Source organism: Apis florea, unplaced genomic scaffold, assembly GCF_048593485.1.
Source record: "Apis florea isolate Af1SG1 unplaced genomic scaffold, ASM4859348v1 contig_3158_pilon, whole genome shotgun sequence".
In the NCBI taxonomy this organism is placed as follows: Eukaryota; Metazoa; Arthropoda; class Insecta; order Hymenoptera; family Apidae; genus Apis; species Apis florea.
The window spans coordinates 2567422-2589285 of NW_028256713.1; the positions used below are offsets into that span (position 1 = coordinate 2567422).

General features: G+C 41.7%; 1 protein-coding gene and 1 long non-coding RNA gene across 5 annotated transcripts in view; both read right to left on the reverse strand.

Moving 5' to 3' along the window:
• LOC100870928 (ras-related protein Rab-37) overlaps positions 1 to 11179 on the reverse strand; it is a 106606-nt gene extending 95427 nt beyond the window's left edge. The window contains exons 1-2 of one of the 4 annotated variants that reach the window (XM_086909661.1): positions 10879 to 11179; positions 1595 to 1709 (exon numbers count right to left, since the gene is read on the reverse strand). In XM_086909661.1, the coding sequence (XP_086765787.1) occupies positions 1595 to 1657 (63 nt within the window). In that variant the 5' untranslated portion in view covers positions 1658 to 1709; positions 10879 to 11179. Of the gene's footprint in view, positions 1 to 1594; positions 1716 to 2140; positions 3765 to 10878 lie in introns of those variants that run through there. The other 3 variants (XM_086909662.1, XM_086909660.1, XM_086909663.1) reach the window with 3 other exon arrangements.
• Positions 11180 to 15493: 4314 nt separating this feature from the next.
• Positions 15494 to 17291, reverse strand: LOC147657429 (uncharacterized). Its single transcript, XR_015292449.1, has 2 exons — positions 15950 to 17291; positions 15494 to 15856 (listed from the first exon to the last, which is right to left on the reverse strand). It is a non-coding gene; the product is annotated as an uncharacterized LOC147657429 (long non-coding RNA).
• Between the last annotated feature and the right edge of the window lie 4573 nt (positions 17292 to 21864).

Sequence of the window (21864 nt, forward strand, 5' to 3'; positions counted from 1 at the left end):
AATCTAAAGTTAAATTGAATAAAATTAAATTCTACCCTCCAAATTTACCATTTCACGTCACCTCCAATAAACAAAATTTCCACTCGACTTCTCTGAAATATTACAATATTCCAATCCAGAAATCTATAAAATTCCAAAACAAATCACGTCGCAATTAAACCTCATCCTAAACCTTAATAAACAAAATCTCCACTTAACACTTCTCTGGAAGAATCGACTCGAATCGACTTTAAGAGACATCTAAGAATCTAAAGAAGAGGAAAGAAGAAGGTGGTACACTTGCGTGTCATCGATAGAAAGGAGGAAAAGGGTGAATCCCTCGTTATCGCGAAGAATATCCAAGATAGGATCGATGGTCGGTCCCGATCCCGGGAAAAGAGGATCGATGGCGACCCGTACACGACTGTCGGAATACCTGCAGCACCGGTTCTCGCGTCGTCCACGACGATAAACTCGACCGCGGTAATTGGCTCGCGAAATCATCCCTTTCGAACCCGCGACGCTTTAAAAAAATCCCTTCGAGACGCGTGGATGAGGTATTATCGAACGTGGAGGATTCAGATGAGCGAAAGAGAAAAGCTTCTCAAGAAAAATTTGTGCCTTTTGCAAGATTTTTGTTGGAGAAATATAATCTCGATCTCTTTTATTTGTCTTTGGAATTTTTATTTCGGTTCCGGCGATTTTGGTTTCTCCGATCGATGTTGGAATTTATTCTTGGAATTTTTATTTCATTTTTCCTGATTTGTTTCGATATTGGAATCGTCTTTTATAAATTTTAATACAAATTTCTCTACTCGTTGTGAATTTAAATTTATTTATATTTTTATTACTATCGCAAATTTTTCACGAACGTTCTGATATTTATGAACAAAGAATGAGGATTTGTTCCATTTAGATATTTCAGAGAAAAATTTTTTATAATCTTGAAACAAGATTAGACCCTTTAACGTAAGGGTGGTATCCAGATATCGATAAAGTACAATTTGTACGATAATCTTGTACATCGTGAGACTTTATATTCACCGTTTAAAATTTTGCCAGGATTTTCCACTTATCCAACAAGAAAGTTGTAAAATTCCCTAATATTTTGTCAATATATCACGTCTTCGACGTAGTTATTCATCGATCCGTTTTTCCCTTTCTTCGAGAAAGATAATAATAAAGTTATCCATTAATATATTTTTCTTTTCTAAATATTTTACCAATTATTCCTATACATCCTAAAGATTAATCTTTCATGAAATAAATTAAGAATCTGTATCAGAGAATTGTTGTTTTACACATCGAATAAGCTATTGAAAGAAATAATTATGAACAGATTGTTTATTCCTTGCGTAAACAATCAATTTATTATCGTCGTGTATTTGCAATTGGATATCGAGAGTCGATTATTTTAGAATTATGTCAATACCATTCCGATTAAAAGCATATTCTATCCATAATTCCTGATCGTGTAATAAATGACGAACACTATGGCTATGTCTTTAAATGGCGAAACTTTTAATTTCCATCCACCCACACACACACACACACACACACAATTTCTCTCTCATTGGACATCTCTGGAAACCTACTTTCGCATTGCTATACTTACATTGAGAGACGCGGAGGCGGGGACGGTGACCATGGCAGGGACGTCACCACTTCCACCCCTCATTCTGCCCTTTTACACGGCCCACCACCCTATTCAGCGACGTCACATCAGATCTCTGTTAACAGAGAAAGCATCGAGAGTGAGCGTGCTTATTGCCTCGTAATTCGATTCCTCGTGGGGAATATTTCGTAAAAAAGAAACGAGCACACCCTCGATCACGATTATCCGCGGTGACTCTGACCATTTGTAAGGGAAAATGATGGCAATATGTCGACCTCGAAATAGGGGAAAGCGACGAAGGGTTGTTTTGACTCTTGAAACGAGATATTTTTTAACTCGACCTCGGTGAAAAGGATCAATTTTGCTTAATAAAGTTGTTCTATTCTAAAGAGGTCAGGGAGAATATTGATAATACCAACAGATTATCGAAAATTAATTTGAAATTATGTATCAATGTATTTATTACACGATTCGTGTAACACGTGTTTAACGATGTGCACAATAATCCGCAATTATCTTGTAATTGAACGTATCTACCATTCTCACCTATTATATTTCATTCCACGTAATCACGAATAAATTATATCGAAGTATAAGCGCGTTTCCGTTTCGACTCGTGTTCCTGAATCGACGATTTTTAACGAGACGTTTGCTCGGCCAGTCTCTTTTCTCTCTCTCTCTCTTTTTCTCTAACGAACTTTCGTCGAGGCGGGGTGGTTTTCAATCCGCTTAACCGCGGTTTCATTTATGCAAAAGTGACGGGGCTCGCGCCGTCGAAGATTGTTCGACTCCCTCGAGGCTAAATCCGATCCGTTTACGCAACCGTGACTTCGGCCCGATTGCGAATTCCCATGCAAAACGAGTCCTCCTGCAACCGACCATTGAAACGATCTCGTTAATTTGGATCGGAGATCTCCCAGTTCCGTGATATTTTTACGTTACGTAAGGCCTGTTATGTAATTATTTATCACTTATCTCGGCCGGAAGTCATCTTCATCCCTGCGCCTTATAATATATCTTAGCTGTAATATTAATTCTGCCTCATTGCTTTCTTAACGGTTTTGATATTTTCTCCAACGAGAAATTCAGGTTGTTGAAACAATTCCGTGTCAATCGTATTCATAATTGTCGTGAAACGAGCATCGTAAAATTAAAAATTTTATAAAATCATTTATTCATAGAAAGAGAGGAATTTCAACCAAAATTCCAGGTCAGATTTAACTGCTTAACTTCGATACGCAAAGAGAGCAATTGCACGGGTATTCAAACACGTCCGTCGCTCAAATATTTCAGCGAAATCACACGGCCGACCGTAATACCAATGCGATTCAACTCACGCGATCTACTCTCGCACAACCACCACCGGGGAAAGCGAAAGTTTACTCGAAATAAACATCCCTCGAAGCCAGAAACCAGGCTTCGAAACGAGACAAGTTTATTCAATAATCCGCCGCGTGCTTTAATACCATTTGCTCGGCACGCATTCATGGCCAGTCATAAATTCTCTTTAGGGACTAATTTCACCGTGTTCCGCTGCTCAATTCTGACCGTATTCTTCGCTAAGTAGCCACCAATACCCGTACTATATAAGTCATTTCATTTCATTCTCTTCTCTTTCTCTCTCTCTCTCTCTCTCTCTCGCTCTCTCTTTCTTTTTCCTTCGTCCAAACTCGGGGCCAATATGAGGCAACAACAGAGATATCCGCCTCTTTTTTCCTCCTACTATACTCTATGAACCTCTATCGAGATAAGCGCATCCTCTATCCTCTTCTCAGTCATGGATTTAATATTCTCTATCTTTATGTTCCGTATGTTCCGCGCGAACTTTCAGTCTCTGTCAAACAATCTGCCTCACCGTATTACAGCCTGTCCTTTTCGCAGCAACAGACTTTCTTGTTCAGTAGTATATTCTCTTTCCTCGTTCCATCAACTGATCTTCACCACGCTCCATCTTTCTCCGTTCCGTGCACGGATTATCGCTACTCTTCTCCAATGCTGATTCTTTCTCTCTCTCTCTCTCTCTCTCGTTCCACCACTCGTTGCTCGTAATACCGTCCTTGTCCCTCTATCCTTCCTCGTCCCACAAATACATCGCTCCTCCTCCGACAGACTTGCGTGCACAGTTTTTTTTCTCTCGTTGTTCCCTCCAAGTATCGTATATCGCTCCTTCTATCTCTCTCCTTGTCTCTCTCACTTCTCACCGTATACACCTCCTTCTCAGGTTCCTCGGGAACAATTCTGTTCCCCTCTCCTCGTCTCTCTGTCGTTTCTGACTCGCGTCACGCACGACGTTTTTTTTTTTGCGGCGCTTCGACCATCTTCCATCTACCTCTGTTCCTCGTCCGTTTCACGTATCGCGTCCTTCTCCCACCGATCAAGTCCAATAACTCTTTTCCTTTTTTTCTCCAACAGTGTCCCTCCTCGTCCGATCCACGGACGTCCGACTCGGTTCTCCTCGTTCCACGTCGGTTGGCTCTCCCTTCTTCACCCGTCCTTGTCGCTTCCTCGGAACCAGTGCACGCGAGAACGAAGGAGAAAACGGGGTCTCGTTGGCGGTCTTTGTCGCACGCCCGCTGCGTGGCCCACCCACCGCAATAAGTTCCACCCGCCCACGTTACCTCTCACGCACTTCTACCGCGCGATCATCCGTTGCGAATTGGAAAGCAGGCGCGTCGGCTTATCTCGCTGCGGGATCTCCCTTTCTTTCTCTCTCTCTCTCTTTCTCTCTCGACAGGATGAGAGGGAAAGAAAGAGAGAAGAAAGATGCGTTCGTTTCCTTCTCGTTTGTTCTTTCGTTTCACCGCGCCACGTGAGAAAAAGAAGGAGGGAATGATAAAGAGAAGGCGAGTTTTCGCAGCCGCGCGAAAATTCAACGATGCGGAGATGAGATGAGGACGATACGTAACGATACGTAGCGCAGCGACGATGAATCGATAGGAGAATTTTTACGGATTCGACGTGAGGTGAGGTTAGGTGAACGTCACGAGTGGCTATTTTTCTTAATCCTCTGGAATGATGGAAGATACGTGGCGTGTGTATCTGTATTTAGATTGTTTTATCTTGTTTGTTCATCGGGTCAGTGGACTTGTTAGAAAAATACTGAAAGATCAATTTATGAAGATAGATTGTATTTAAAAATGGTGGATCACCGTTATAGAGTATACGACTATATAGAGTATACGAAATATATTCCATTTCCAGCCAGTCTACTTTCATTCTTTCGATTAATAACGAGTTTATTTTTACTTCTACTAGACACGTTATCGAGAATTTTATTCGGTCAAGAATTTTTCCTTCATATCCTTCGAATTCTAAAATTAGACGTTGTTATTTTTTGACGTTTTGACGTTCACGTTTGTGTCACTAAACACGTAACATATCGCAATATAAAGTGAAACGCTTTTTGAAAATTTCATCGTGAAATGGTAATAAAATTATATCGCAAAATATAATTGGATATTTTTCACTTTTCGACGCTATGCAGATAACATATCGAGTTTCATGTCGAAGACATATCATTATATAGCTATTAGAGTGAAATTTAAATAATCACTCGTTTTTTTCCACTAGTTAATTTATCGTTGTTATTCGACGCACCGTGTTCACTCGCGTTTATCAATTATTCATCGTTTAATTGATGGATTCGCTTATATTACACGTTGTTCGACAAATTAATTTATGTTCTGGTAACGTGAACGATGAGGAACATTTTCAAATTGGTTATAGTTGATTAATTCTCGCGCATTCCTATATTTCATCCTCCCAAAGAGGAATTGGAACAGATGAAATTTCTAGGAAAATTTCTTGTATTCCTTGATAAAATTTCGTTATTGGATAATTAGATATATAATCAGCGTGTTTCGCTCGTACTTTCGCAAAAAAAAAAAAAAAAAAAATTGAAAATTTATCAAATCTTCAAACGAAAATAGTAAAAATACGAAATTCGATGATATTATCCTAAATTATTTTCATTTCAACTTCATTTTTAAACGAAGCAATCGACTTCATATCGATCGCTTCAAAATTACGATCGTCATAGATAAATCATTCTTCTCCAGCGTGAAACGAAAATTCTTCGAGATCTTCGAAGATCGAGGTCGAGAAAGAATTTCCAAGTGGCAATAGATTTTTCAACGAGCACGAAGATCGATTTGCAAGAGAGATTCCTTTGTTGTCCTTGAACCCTCCGCCCAGTGTACTTCCTCGGTCGTTGTTTCCTCGACTTCCACCGCCAGTCAAGCGAATCGTACTCATGGTCGGAAGCTTTATTGTGATCCATCGTTGAACAAAGACTCCACTCATCGGCCGCCCGTGAACCTTGACGATGACGTTCGTCTAGCCGGCGTTCCAATTAAATTAAGACGAGCTCCTGTTTCGCGAGACAGACAACTACGTTCCACAAACTTTTCATCTCTTTCGAGGATTTTCTTTGCTCGACCAACAGTTCGAAACAGTTATTATTAATCTTATACAACCACAACATTTCAATAATATTCCAAAGATATAAGAAATAATAGAAATAATCCCTAAGGCGAGCGTAACAACAACAATCCTCCAACAACATAACCTAACTTTGATAAACTAAAAGAAAGCACATAATTCTTTTTTATCCTAAGAATCTAATCACACTATAGAGATTCACATCTCCTTCGAGGATTTTCTTTGCTCGAAACTTCTATTATTATTAATCTTATATACAATTACAACATTCCAAAGATATCTCTAAGACGAGCGTATCACCAACAATCCTCCATGATTACCACAACTTTGATAAACTAAAAGCTAAAGAAGAAACACACGATCTTTTCTAAATGAATCTTATCTTAGGACCGAATCTAATCACACGTTTGGAGGGGATTAAAAACCCTTCCTCGGAGCTCGGAATCGCGATAACCGAGAGGAAGCGAAAAACAACGTTCTCCCCAAAGAACCCTTCTCCCCCCCCCCACCCCCAACTCCTCCACCACGATTTCTCGAATGTTTCGCCTCGCGAAATCATGGCGATCCGCATTGGATAACGCCAGGCTGCCCTAATGAGAGGCTTACCGGGGAACGGATAAAGGGCATCGGGGTTCGTGGATCGTCGGTGGATCCCGGTGGCACGACCGCACGCCATAAAAGCGCTCTCTATATTTAGCCACGGTTCCCCATATGTCCCCCACCTACGGACCGCGAACCACGCTCGCACGTGTTTTACGACTGTGCACGCCGGTGATCCCGAGCACCCGCCACGATTCGCGTTTCCTAGCCCGGGTTACAACCCTCCACGACCCTTTCGCTCTCCACACGCTCTCTCTCTCTCTCTCTCTCCCGGTTGTCGCTCCATTTGCGATCAAAAGCGCCCTCCGTTAATTTGCTTGTCACGAGGCGATGATCGAGGCATTCCTTATCTCGATTGGATATGGGTGTTTTCAATTGTATCTGTCGTTGTCTTCGTTGTATTCCAATTCCAATATGATCTTTTTTCTTTTTCTTTGAGAATCTTGGCCACGTTAATTATATTATCGATTATACGTTTTCGTGTTATTATTTATTTTGGGAACGAATGATTAATAATTATACCAATTCTCTATAAAATTATCAATAGAGTTATACGATATATCTGATATATATAAGAGAGGATTAAATCATCATTCGCAAATTCTTCTTCTTCTCCCCCCTCGAGTACACGAAATCGAAACGATAAATTGGCAGTGGCGATGGCCAGGCGTGAAATAAAATAAAAGGGAATAGACGAATTTTCCCCTTCGATCGCGATTAATCGAGGCTCGGTGCTAATAAAAGCTCTCGAGGAAGCAACGTTTGTCCACGCCACGTGAATAATCGCGTTAACGACTCCGACGCGTTGACTGACACGGTCCATTAATCGCGGCCAAGTAAACATTATACCTCGCCCCTCGATTTATTAATTCGATCGCGCGATCGATCGATCGTCAAACAGCCACGGGGCTCGTTTAATAAAGATCGATCGAAGCCTCGCCCGTATTCCACCGCAGAGATTTCGCGATTTATTATTGCGACTGACGTTTCAATCTAATCTTTTTTCTTTCTTTTTTGTTTTTCTTTTCTTTTTTCCTTTCCCCCTTTCCTTCCATTCGTCGATTCTCCACTCGTACACGCATACACGCGTTACGCCACAAGCTTGATCATCGCGAAGAGATCGATATCGTGATCGAGATCGATGTTGCGATCGATACATGATCGTCGCGAGTTGGGTACACAGAGATGGATAGGGAGAAAAGATAAGGGATTGGTAAGAGAAATGTCAGGTGGTTTTTTTTTTTTTTGGATATTTGGATTTTATTTTTTTTGGATTGTGCTCCTTTTTTAATTTTTCGCCGAAAGAATTTTTGAGAACGGATTTAACACGGATAATGCGGAAGATTTGTTTAATTCGAATTTAATCATTATTCTGTTCTCAAGTTGTCGCAATTTTTTTTGATTCAATCGGGAGATCGGGGGATTCGAAGTAAGTAGTTTAGAATCGATGAGATTTTACAATAAGAGAATTCACGCGCTTGATTTTCTAATCGGAAAAATTAATAAAACTCGATCTTGAATTCGATATAATTGAAAAGTTTCCATTCATTGAAAAATGGTAAATAATGAAAAAATTGAAAAAAACTTAACTCAAGATCGAATAACATAATTTTGCTTCGTTTCGAATCTTAATGCAATTGCTATTTGAATTGCCGTTTAATTTTCTTAAAAGAGTCATAACAAGTCAATAATACGGGAAAGAAATTTAAATTTTAAACGCGACAAAAATTCAATTACGATTCTTCCTGTGTTGCAAAGTTATTATCATTATTATCATCATTATTCCGGAAAACGATGTTGTTTCTAATTATAAACGTTCTAATAGGGAAACGTGATGTATTCGTTTTATTTTTTTTTTTTATCGTTAGAGCCCACATTTTTATTCCACGCGCGACAGGTCGTTTCACCTCGTAACATTTGATATTGGCTAAATGTTAAGCAATTCCGCACTTAATTAACCACGATTCGACAAAGACTTGTTCGAGAACTCTTGTTTAGCTTTAGAATTTATTTAGACAACATCGTAATGGAATCGCATCGAAATATTCTTCGAAGTTTCAAACGTCAAATATGTAATTTGAAACTTCTCTCTATCTGTCAACGAGTAGCGAAGTATATTATTATTATTAAAAGATTGTTTAAGAAAACAATCTAAATCTCCACGTATCCGTGATTCTAAACTCTATACACTTTAATAAAACCATAAAATCGAATAAAATTCTAAAATTCATATTCCAAATTCTATTCGTATTACAAAATTTATCCACAAATGAAGTAATAATGGAAACGAAATATTTATGTATCCACGTCTCAATTAAAATTCCACGAGAGAGAAATCGTTGCCGGTTAAGATACCAGTTATCAATCAAATCGTTATCATCGATCGGTGCCATAATGACAGTATATTCGACAGTAATTCGAAGATAATATTGATTAAGTATCAACGAATTTTTATGAAATGAATATGCCAGTTCGTAATCGCGCCGAATATACCAGTTTCGAGCGCGGCGTTATTTTCTCCGTGTTTCTGCAATTATTGTCCCCGACGTTTCTCCGGGAAAGAGAACTGGGTCGAAAACGTAATTCGCGATCTCTTATGCAAAAGGTGAACGACATTTCAACGGTAACCGACTTATTGCCACATTTCGGGCCCCCTCTTTACGATAATTCCGATCGTTGGAATAAACTTGTGTAAACGGAATCTCGTTTGCTTGTGAGAGAAAATATTTTAGATGCAATTAATTCACAGTTTTTTTTCTTTTTTTTTTTTGAAAAATATCCAATTACAATTAGATACATTTCGCGCGTATATTTTCAAAACTTTTGACGTTTTGGTTGGAGAAAAAAAATTGTTAATTGTTTATGATTGGCGTAATATTTTAATGAAAGAAATTAGGTGAATTCGTAATGTATCGTCGCGTGTACGTGGATAGGAATGCGCTAGACACGACTTTGAAACCACGGTTCGATATCGATTAAATGCCAGTGTACGAAAGGTTAGCCCGACCTCCATCTTGAAACTCCTGACTTAACGTTACTGTCTAACATCAAGGTCACGATTTTTGCGAGGAAAAAAAAATTCATATTGAATATTGAACGTGATCTCGAGAGGCTTGACATTTTCGCTATAAATAAATTCTAAAGAGAATTTTTCCTTGTTAATAATTGTTCAAATTTTTAACACCCTCGATTACGAAATGTAAGTAACTCGTGTTGCATTCGTATTTGTATTATAAAGAAGAAGAAAAAAAAAACAAACAAAAAGATTCGTTTAAAGCCATGTCAACTCTCAAGTACCCTCTCTCTTTCAAGCACCCTCTACCCTTCCTAAAGATTGAACCAGAGCCCGGAGGCGTCGACACCGACCAGTGACCCAGATACCCGAACCAGCCTCAAAAACATCAACATCCACCCCTTCCACTTTATCTTCCACTCTATCTTGCTTCAATTCGCGCGATTTCAACCTCATTTCCCATTCTCAACCCTAATCCAATATCATCTTCTAATCCAAAAAGAAGAAAAAAGAAAACTACATCGAATTTTAATCTCTCTAATTTTCGAAATTTCAAAAGCGTTTAATCCACTTTCCGTTATATTATTCCAATTCGACAATTTCAATTTTAATCGATTTATATCGATGCCATTTATTATATTTTCCCCTGCATTACACCGACTCGTAAAACAATTTCAATCTCACTCTCAAAAGAAAGCCCAAAAAGAAAACACTCCCTTCCTATTTCACACGAAATTCCAATTTCATCTTCGAACCCCCTCCCCCATCAACACTCGTTTCCTTCTCATTTTTTCCCTTTTTCCAACCGCTCCAATTTACAAACACACCATTCCGTTCCATTACCCAGAGAATCACGCACCAATTAAAATCGTAAACAATTTCAATTCCCCCAAAAATCAAATCCCCCACCACCAGCACCACTCTGAGAGAGCCACGCGCGCACGAAAACACCCACCGACAATTTCACAATTTCGAAGGACCAAGAAGAACATCCACACCCACACCCCAATTATTCCCACCCCTCCCGCAATCACACCGAACTCGCACAATTTCGATTTCACTTCGATCCCCAAAAATCACCCCCTCCCCACAACCACGCACGTTGCAACCCCGTAGCAACGCGCATCACCCCCCCGAATCATCCCCCAAAAAACCCCATGCGCTGAGGCCGGTGCGCGAGCGGGTATCGCAGGTGGTATTTCATCCATGGTGCATCTGCCGTGCGTCTCACCTTGTCTCACGACCCCCTTAGTCGGCTATCGATCACCACGCTCCACCCACGAAAATCCCTGGAAACCCGTGGTCGTCGTGGTCGTCGTGACTCCAGCGTCCTTCGACGCCTCTCTGCACCACCGCTTGCGATAGGTCGCGGTCTCGGTCGTCACGTGACGCGATCCCACCGACTGACACCGTTTCGTCGCAACGTGGCGGCGACCCCTTCGCTCCTCTTCTCTCTCGCGGATGGAAAGAGGAGGAGGAGGATGGAAGGACGAGAAGGGAAGCACGAAGCGAGCGTTGGAGGAAAACTGTGTGCGGGAAAGCGTGGTATGCCGCGGAAGGAAAGGAGGACGCACACGCAAGCGCAACCGGCGAGCTAACCTCCACTCGATAAAACGTCGTCCTCGGCCGTTACGTCAGCTTACGTGTTGCGTCAGCGGGACGCGTGCGCGCACGTGGTGGCCCACCATCGGTCGGCCACCAAGCTCGAACGAGAGCTGTTTTGCGTGCACGCACGGCACCCCGTCGTCGCCGTTTCTCTCTTCGTTCGCCGCAACCTTGGCAAGCTTGTGAGGGAGGAGGAGGAGGAGGAGGGATAATGGATCGGGTGTTTGGGAAAATGTGCTGCTCTCGGGGGTGTCTATGGGGGTTGGACGAGGAGAGGCTTCGACGAGGTGCGCTTCGCGGAGGGAAGGGGTTGTTCCGCTTTCGTTTTCGTTTGGAATTTTTGGCGAACGTGTGTGTGTGCGTGCGTGCGCGCGTTCGATGAGTTGATGCGTTTTCGAAATACGATGATGTTTCGCCTTCGATCGAAGGATTGCTCGTGTTACGCGTGTTTCTCTCTCTCTCTCTCTGTATATCGATTCGACTTGTTTCGACTGTTCCAGATTCAATTATTTGGATGGAAATGTGTTTTTGCGCGTCACGATGGCGCGAGTGAATCGAAAGTTGTTTTTTGGCAAGCTGTCAGGACGGAATGGGGAGGTGAGTCGAGGAGCGAAGGATTCGTTCTGGAAGGATTGTTTTCCTCCTTCCTTTTTTTCTAATCTCGTCCAAGTGGATAAGCGCGAGTGCGAGTGTCGTAAGAATGGGTAACAATGTTATCGCGTTATTTGTATCGCGTCTTCGTACAACATCGACGAAAAACGTTTCGCCGGGACAATCGATTGAACGTTGGTTCGCCGTTTCACAATTCCTGACAACCGAAATAAACGGGACGACAAGTCGGCGAAGGTTGTCAGGAAATATTTTTAGTTATAAAGTGTTATAAATTTGTTTTTTTCCAACACTGACCGAGATTGTAAAGTGGTGTAAATTTGAATTGATATTTTTTTGTAAGCGACTCTAGGTTAAAGGTAAATTTAAATCGTTGAAAAACAGGAGACGTAAGAGGTAGGCCACGAGTGGATAATTTTTTGGTAAAAGGATTAATAACACGTGTGTTATTCGGGGCTCGGTCGCCTCGTAAAGCACGGGAAATGATCCGGTGAAAGGGAAAGAGGCTAAATATGCAACGCGGACAATCCACCCTCGTTGAAAGAGAGTCCGCTGTATGTCGGTCGAACTTGCGCAGAATGTTCGAGAATTTTATGAATGAAAGCTCGTGCTAACGATCGACCAAACTCGGAATTCTGATTCAGGAAATATCGATCGTATTTAATCAACTTTCGAGGAAAGTCGATTAGACGAATCTTCTCGCAGTCAGAATCGGATCGACAATAGTAGCGATTTTCCAAATTATTGTTATCGTTTTATCATTTGTTAACGTAACGCGAATTTCAATTCTCTCAATATTCCAAATTTTTCTTTTTTCTAATATCCTTGGAATATACGTTAAATTATCGAAATGGATAGAATCGTAAAAAACAGAACGAAGAGTTGAAATTTTGCGAATGACAACACGCTTCGATGAGAGGAGGAGGAGAAGAATACAGAAAATGGGAGTAACCGCAATGTCTTCTGTCGAAGAACGCAGCAACAAGTCAAGAGACCGCACTGACCGTGGCTTTCAACGAGAACCGGAAACGAATAACCTCGCTGGCTGCGCTCGATCGTCGTTGGAAGGTCCTAAGTGATTAAGAATAAGCGGAATCCGCGTGGTCCACGATACCGGGTGACCGAAATGTCGCGCAAACTGTATTGAAACGGCGATTGGGATACGGATTGCGTGACTTTTCGACCACCCAGTGTGTGAAACGCACCTCCCCCTCCAAAGGCCGTGTTCCACGTGTTCGCGATCGATGCGGATGGAAATCGCGATCGAACCGACTCCCTGGAAGTGAGTCTGTCTGCACACCGGAAACGGCGGCTTCGAAGACGACGGATGCGCGCCCACCACGTGCTCGAGATCGCTCTCGACGATTGTGCGAACTTTTATGCGCATAATTGACTGCTGGAACCGACGGATGGAATTTTTCGAGGGAAGAGGACGGTTTCGTTCGATCGTGGATCGCTTTAATAATTCGTAAGTTAATAATGTAAACGAATGTAAACGAGAATTTCACATTTTTTTAGAGACGTTACGATCAAAACTCGCGTTTTGATTAAGAAAATTAGTTGTTGGTCGGAGAGATCGATAATAAAACGGAGATAAAAAATATATACAAGCAGACGCATCAGAAAGAATTTTCTTATCCTTATTGAATTGATATATACTTTTTAATAAAAAAAAATTTATAGACAAGATTCACTCCTTTTTTTGCTCGAGCGACCCAACAATTCCACACGATTTCCCGCATCCGTTCCGGTGAATTTCTTAGCTAACTTAAAATAATTTCACGGATAAATAAACGTAAATAAAACTTGAAGGAAAATTTGTTGAATATAATATAAAGATTATATTCTTATTTCGATTTTTTTCGACAATCCTAATGCTCACTGTCTATTATTCTTATTTTTCATCTTACTACGTCTCTAATTTTCTTCTCTCGTATTTAATAATGTCTTCATTCGAATGCCGAAAATGTAATTCGATATTATTCCACGCTTTATTAAGATCTTAGCAATCTATTCCATTTTAAAAAGAATCGACCGTAAATAAATATCGCCGTTCGCATCGATCCAAACTTTGGAGTCACCTCTCTTCGCGTCCAGCGTTCCAGGATTTAAATTCCTCGAAATTCCGTCGAATTAAACTCGCCATCGCGCGACACCCCTTCGAATAATCCCAACAATTCCTCTCCCAATCCCGACCATTCCTTTTTACACGCATCGCCAATACCCGATATGCTGCTCCCCCTCGCCCGTCCACCCTCAATTCAACCCCCAACCCAACCCTCCCCGAACCGTCCCCTTTCCACGCACGCGGGCAGAGACCTCGCGTCCCGTCGCGAGATTTCCCGAAACCGCGACGAGCAGCGCCGCCGATAAAATCGCATCTCCACCCTTCGCCCTTCGAATTACCAACCCCCCCTGCACGAAACCGGTGGAAGAAGAGGGTTGCTGCCGCTCGAGGGGACGCGCGCTTGCGCGGGAAAGCTTGGCTGCGAGGTTTCGAAAGCTCGCCGCAAGATGGCGACGCTTCTTGCGAGGAGGAGGAAGCGGGCGACGAGGAGGCCGACGACGACCCCTGCGAGGGCCAAGGGCGAATCGGCCAATCGGGGATGCAGCGAGTCCGCCGCAACAGTTTCTGCAATTCGACGCGTGGCGACCGCCATTTTCGCCCGGCCCTCCCTCCCGTCCTTCTCTCCACCGAGTCGATGATTAATCAACTCACACGCGTACGCCCTCTTTGTCGCGGGACAGGGAGACGAGGATTGCTCGTGGAGGGTCGGTGAAGGGGGCTGGAAGGTGGGAAGGGTGGCTGGTAGGAGATGACGGTTTTTTTCAAAGGGGGAGGGAGGTTCATCGATTGTTCTCTTCGGGTGCGGAGAGGGTGGCAATTTTGGAGTTTTGTGGTTTTTCACGCGGTTCTTTTTTGGGAAACATCGGGTCGATCGGTAGTTTAATTGTTGTTGGTAGAATTGCGAGAAGTTTAGTAGTAAGTGGCTGTCAAGAAGCTTGGATTTAATATATTGAAAAGTAAAATTTGGAATTTGATAAAATTGTATGGTATAATTGAATGGGCAATTTCTCTGGTCAGTTTTATTAACAAATTCTCGGCTTTCCAAGACCATCTTTCCAGACTTCGTCCTCGAAACACCGTTCCAACCAGAACCAACAACTTCAAACAACTTCGCCATCCTGTTCGCCAGAAGAAATCGTTTCTTCGGCGAAGCACGCACCTCGTCGACACTTGCTCAATTTACCTTTCACCAACGTGTCGGCAGCGTCCACCTTTCATCAACGTGTCGAATTATTTGTCGATCACTATTGCTCCACCTGTGAGCAACTTTTCGAGCAACCCTTTTAACATCCTTCGCCGTAAAATTTCCTCGAACGCGTAAAATTCTTCAACTTCGTGGTCTCATCGATATCCAATAAATATCGATAATTTTATGTGACACTTTTCTACGATATTTCAATCGTTACACGCGTATTTTTAACGTTTTTTCAATTTCTCAGAAAATTTTCAATCTCGTGGAGCTTTAAAAAAAATTCCAAAGAAATATTCAAAGTTACTTCGTTAGAATACTTTTTTCAAGCGGTTATTAAATTTCGTTTCGTGTGTAAAAAAAGACGAAAGGATATTGTAGATGGTTAAATTGTGAATCTTTAATTTGTAAATCTTTAATTTGCGTATCCCCTCAATTAAAAAGATATCGAGAAACGAATGGAGGCGAATTCGCGAGGGACGGAGGATGAATCGCAAGCAAATCAGCTTTGCAATTGCGTTAATCCATTCGCGTAATCACGAAGCGATTCAGCTGCAGCGAAACAATCAGCGATATCAGGGCAGCGTCGTCATTATCATCAGCAACCGATATTCACGTTATATACTACGTATACGTGTATCGTTCTATACATTCATCGGCTATTTTTAACCGATGCGGCTTGACAATTATGCGTGGTATCGGCAATTCCATTCATCTTGCGAAAGAAACTTATGGAATCTAAAACAGAAAATTTAACAATTCTATCGAATTGAAAGCTACGAAAATATAACGAAAGAAAGCAAATGGACAAATCATAAAACACATATCTACCACATCGTATTCCATTAAATTCAATTAATACGAATATCAGCAAAATTTATATTTGTATATTGATATATTCGTTGCCATATATACGACCATTCTCGAACATTGGTTATTAATTTATTAATCGGGGAAATTTTATCGTATCCCACGAATACGATTATTTGCTTGTTACATTTTATGCGAAATTAATATAATCAAAATGTTTCTCTTTAAATGTACGAGAACATGCGAGAGGAGAATTACAACGTATTTAATAGTAAACAATGTTCTCAACGAACGTATGATTCACCAAATCGTCCACGAAAACAAACAGTCACGCCACATTCACGAAGCTATGTTCTTAGTAAACATACGCTTCGTAGCGCTCGCACAACGCGACGTACAAATTTCAATCAAACGCAATTCGTCCACGAAAGAGAATCGAAGTCACGCCGTATTCGAAGATTGCACGATATTCTTGGCAAAAAACACTAAGAACGCTCATCGATTCCCACAAATTTCAATCTACCAATCCAAAATCCAGCAAATAAAGCCAGAAAGTCACGCCACATTCACAAAGTTTATATTCTTAGTAAACACACGCTTCGTATATAGCGCTCGCACAACGCGACGTACAAATTTCAATCAAACGCAATTCGTCCACGAAAGAGAATCGAAGTCACGCCGTACTCGAAGATTGCACGATATTCTTGGCAAACCCATCGATTCTCACAAATTTCGATCTATCGATCCACGAAAACGAACAGGCAAGGAAATAAGAAAGTCACGCTAACGCACAACACCACTGTCACAAATGTTTCACCGCACTCGTGGAAGCCGCGTGTCGAGTCACCAGCGTGAACCCGGTAACCGCAGCACCGCGATCCGTGACACGTCAAACCGTGCATGTAATCCTGTTTCCACGGCGGCAGCGAGCGACGACGGCGTCTGCGTGGCGACAGTTGGGCGTGCCATCTTGCACGTCTGCGTCCGGCTGCCCATGGTATCAGGATAACACGTCACCCAAGAAGGTAGTCGGCTCCGTGTGCGCGAAAACACGCGAAAGAAGAGGGAAGGAACAGGAGCGACGGCGCGGCTGAGCCTCGACCGAGCGAACGAGGAGAGGAGCGAGGAGCGTGGAACGAAGGTATACAGGAGTGTGGAACGGAGAGAGATGTGTTCAGCGACGGTGAGAGCGAGAGGGAACGATCTCTCCTCGTTCTTCTAATCGCGAGTTGGCCACGGACGGCGAACGAAGGGGTAGCCAGATGGAGAGCGTGTGGACGAGGGAAGGGTGATGGATGGTGGAAGCAAACCGGTGCTGCCGCGACGAGGAGAGTGTCACGCTCTCTCTGCCGTGCGTGGAAGAAACGAGGAGAGGGTCGCGGTTCTAGCAAGGCGGCAGGAAAGGCAGGAAGTAGTACGTACATTGGTTGGCGAGCAACGAGTGCAGTGGCTGAGTTGATGGCTCTTTTTGACACGATGCTGCCCGCTATTAGGAGAATACGTCGCCCTTTCTCTTCTTTGGAAGAGAGGAGGTGGCCGAGGTGGTAAGTCTGGATCGAAGCGTTGGGTCGGCTTTACGAATACGTCTGCGCGCCCGTGTGTATACGCGTGTGTGCGCGCATGTGTGTGTGTTAAGTACTTGGCGAGGATGAGGGAGGAGTTCTTTTAGGAATGTGCTCGTTTTGGTGGGGGATGGGTAATATTTTGTCTAGTATTCGGTTGTAGTATTTTATAGGAGAGGAATCTTGAAAATATGAAATTGACGAAATGCTTGTTGATTTACGATTATGATTGTGATGGATCTATGTCTAATTGTTTATTGATCTTGACACTTGCATCGATATGTTTTTCTTAAAACGAAACGAAAGAACGAAGATTTCAGCAAATAAACTCGACGATAATTAGATTCGAGTGGTATCTATTCGCGATATTTTAGCGATATTGTGCAGGTGTCAATCACACTGTTTTGAAAGCAAATGTTTAACTTTAAAACATGTAGTCATAAAACAAACTGCAAAGGCAGGCCGTTAATTTTTCACCAAACATCTGCCTTTATCCTTTTTTGTTTAACTTTGATAGCCAATTAAATAGAAACTCGAGAGATGGAAATTTAAGTTTAATAGGTAAAACAACTTCAAGAAACGCGAGAAGACTAATCACTGAATAAATAGTTAATAAATCGATCTAATGAGGTAAACAATTGGAGAGAATTACATAAGTGCCGAACGATTTTATTTTTGAAATTCTCGTTGTATTTTCTCGTTTATCGCTCCCGAAATACATAAATTTAAGAATAATCGACAAAAAAAAAAAAAGAAAAATTCATCGAAATTCCACGAAAATTTATCAACGCAATTTACCTCTTCAATAAAAAAATAAATTACTACCCCTTTCTCTATTAATCCATATTGATCTCTTCGCAAAAAAAAAAAAAAAAAAAAAAAGGAACAACAACAATTATTGGACACAACAAATTTCGCACGATACAATTTATTATTTCTCCAACAAAGAAAAAATGGGGGAAAAAAAAAATATTAAAAATTCTTCTAACAATCCAATTTCGTTGTTTCGCGTCGAGCGATAAATTTTCAAAAGCGCGTTTTAAATATCCACGCACATGCTCTAATCAAAGAGCGTATCGTTCGATGGACACGAGTTTACACGTTCCGCTCGCTCGTCCAAAACTGCATTAAACACGGCTGGTGGAATGTGGGTCGATGCAACGTTATAAAAGCGAGTACATCGCGTTGTTTGCTGTTTCAGGAAGGGGTTTTATGAAATTGCGCTGACCCAGTTTCCCTTGCTTTCCTTCGTACACGATTCGATTGAATGGCTGGTCCGGATTGATCCTAGGTTTTAACGGGGCCACCAACTTTTTACTATCGCTCCAAATGAATCGTCTTTCGTCTCTCCGCTATATTCTAATCTTACTTTATCTCGCCATTCTTATCCTCGAGCTAAGTAATAATACGATTCCAAAAGATCGTCCCCGAAATTTTATATTAGCTTCGAATTCATATTGAAGAAAGTTTCATATTTTAACTCTCTCCTCCTTCTTGACCGAATATCAGGAGAATTTTTTATACAGATTTGGAAGCTTTTCATCCGGAATTTATATATAATTTACCTTACCATTATTTTCTTTTCAAAATCCACTTTAACTAATTTTCGACGATATCGTGGAAACGAAAGGGTTAAGGATCCTTCAAAAGCGATGAACACGATGAAATCGAAACGGAAAAATGGAAAATCCATCAACATCCGTTATTCACCGCGCAAGAACGAAAGGATGTTGGAAGACGGTCGTCCATCGTCCTCGGCGAGATGAAAAATAATAAGGTGGATCGGAGCGAAGTTATGGTGGAAAATGGGGGCCGGTTTCATCGTGGACGATGTGTCAGTGACCCTGCGCTCGAGGCTGGAGTGCAGCAGGAAAACGCGAAACTACAGCGCGGGTAGATATCGATTTGTCTGTGTGTTCGCTAGGAAAAAAAGTTGGCCGGCCTTCTGACGTTCGCCGCCGATATTGCCCGCAGTCCACGCTGACGTGCCATTTACTCACTCGAACGAACCACCTCCTCGTGGCCTTCGTTCTACCTCCTGCCACGTTCCACCTCCTCGCTCCATCGAGGAGGGAACACTGAAGGATTGACGCTCGGTGTAGCGATTGATCAAGATGAAAGATGACCAAGATTTCGAAATTCGATGATTCTTTAACTTGCAAAAAGATTTTTGTTCGGCTTCAGGAAAAATTTTGGATAAAGGATTAGGATAAAATATATATATATATTTTTTATCAAGGAATTTTTTAATAACAGACGTGCATTCCAAAGAACGTATCTAAAAAAAAAAATAATATTCTCTGAGAGAAATTAAGTCCATCTGCCAATTTACTTAAACCCGATCCACAACCGCCATCAACCAACCAAGTCGAGTTCTCCTTCGTTAAATTAAAGACTGTCGATCTATTTATCCATACCAATCGCTACCACCTGTCACCAATATCATTCCCAAACACATTCAAACTTTAATTATAACGTTTTCCTTTCAATCTCTCGATATTATTAAACACTCGCTCTTTTTTTTTTTTTTCAAAAAGAAATTAATTTCCACCTGCCAACCGTTGAAATCAAGCCGACGAATACCGCCAACCAATCATTCACGAAACTCGGCCCAAGTTTAATTACCCAAGCAACGACATTTCCTTCCATTCACCTGACCAAACGGCGGCACGTGGCACGAGCCAGGGGGTGCACGAGAGAGCAGGGTTCTTCCTCCACCCCTTCTTTTCCACCTTTTTTCCACTGCAACCTTCTCTCCCCCGTAAATCACGTCGAGGGACGTGGTTGCAGCGAGTTGTGGGCGGCCAGTACGGGAGGAAGGGTTCTCTGTCGGGTAGGGCCCGAGTGGTTGGAGTGGGACCACGTGTGGGACGGAACTCGTCGGTACCTGCCAAGCTGGATACTGGGGGCCAACAGTTAGCGCCAGACGGTCAAAAACTCGCTGGACCGGCTGGGGATCCACTTTTCCTTCTCTCTTCCTCCTGTCCTTTTTCGACACCTCTCATTCATCTCGACCCTTTCGACCAAGCCGAGCTACATCACAACGCGCACTTACTTTTATTTGAATATCGAATTAGCGAGCGATGGAGTCCTACCTTTTTCTTGCCACAGTCTTGTATACGATACAAGAGGGGGCAAAAGTTATCGTAAGGAATTTCCAATTAAGCGGGGGGGATAAATAATTTAGGAAGTAATGCTATTATAAATATTGAAAATGTTTTTAGCCGCGAGTTTCGAATTAATAAAATGATATCAAAAAGATTCGATGGAAAGGAAGAAGGTCGTTACGATTTTTTTTTAGGGATGTACGTGTATTTTCTTGCTCAATGTGTCGAAGAATATTCTAATTTGAACCTTTTTAGAAAGGTGTTATAGAACGAAACAATTCGTATCGCGTACGTTCAATCGCTTTTCTATTGAAATTATCATTTAACGGATTGGCCAATGTTATTGATCGTGCAATGGCGATTGTGTTGATCGAGCTAATAGGAAATTGACGTGATTACGCGAGTCTTTTGCGCACGAAGTATGTCGATTTATATTATGGCCCACTAAATAATTAGTTTTCCGGATATTCGAATAGCTGACTTTCCAATTCAATATTCTCAATTCTCAGAGAAATATTAAGAAAGATCAAATATTACATTCTCTCGTAAAATTATTTACTCCTTCTTCCTTAACATTTTATATTTTTCGTATTTCGCGCAAAACATCTCCAGTTTTCTTATTAACAAACTGTCTTAATATTAATCCTTGACCCATCGATACCTTCACATCGCTCGCACCTGTTCCTGCACGCAAAAATTTCTGCAAAATGCAGGCAAACACTTGGTTACTAATAATAATAATATCGTATTATGCTAATTATATCGATCATCTTATTGAACTGTCAATATACAATTATACACCATCACGTTTGCACCTGTTCTCAAATTTCTCAATTCGGGAATCGTAAAACTTGCCTCAACCATCATCCGATCATAATCGAAACGACGATCTAAATAAACTCGAACCAATATTCGATAATACATATTATCATAATTGCATCGATCATCTATATATATATATATATATATATATATATATATATTTTGGACTTGCAACGTGCCCCCACGTTCGCTCGCACCTGTTTCGAGCAAAAACTTCTTCCTCGATTCCTTCGAAAGAAAATCGTAACGCATCCCTTAAGTAGCGCGTAACGATCGGTCCAGCTGCGCGAGAACGGCCGAGAAAGGAGGCGAAAGAAGAAGGAAGAGGAAACCTCTCCGACCCATGATACCCGCGAATTTGCATGCGAGCCGCCTTGGACCGGCCGCTCGAGATATCGATTCGCAGGTGGCTAGTCGAGGGGATCGCTTACAATACGATTTATTA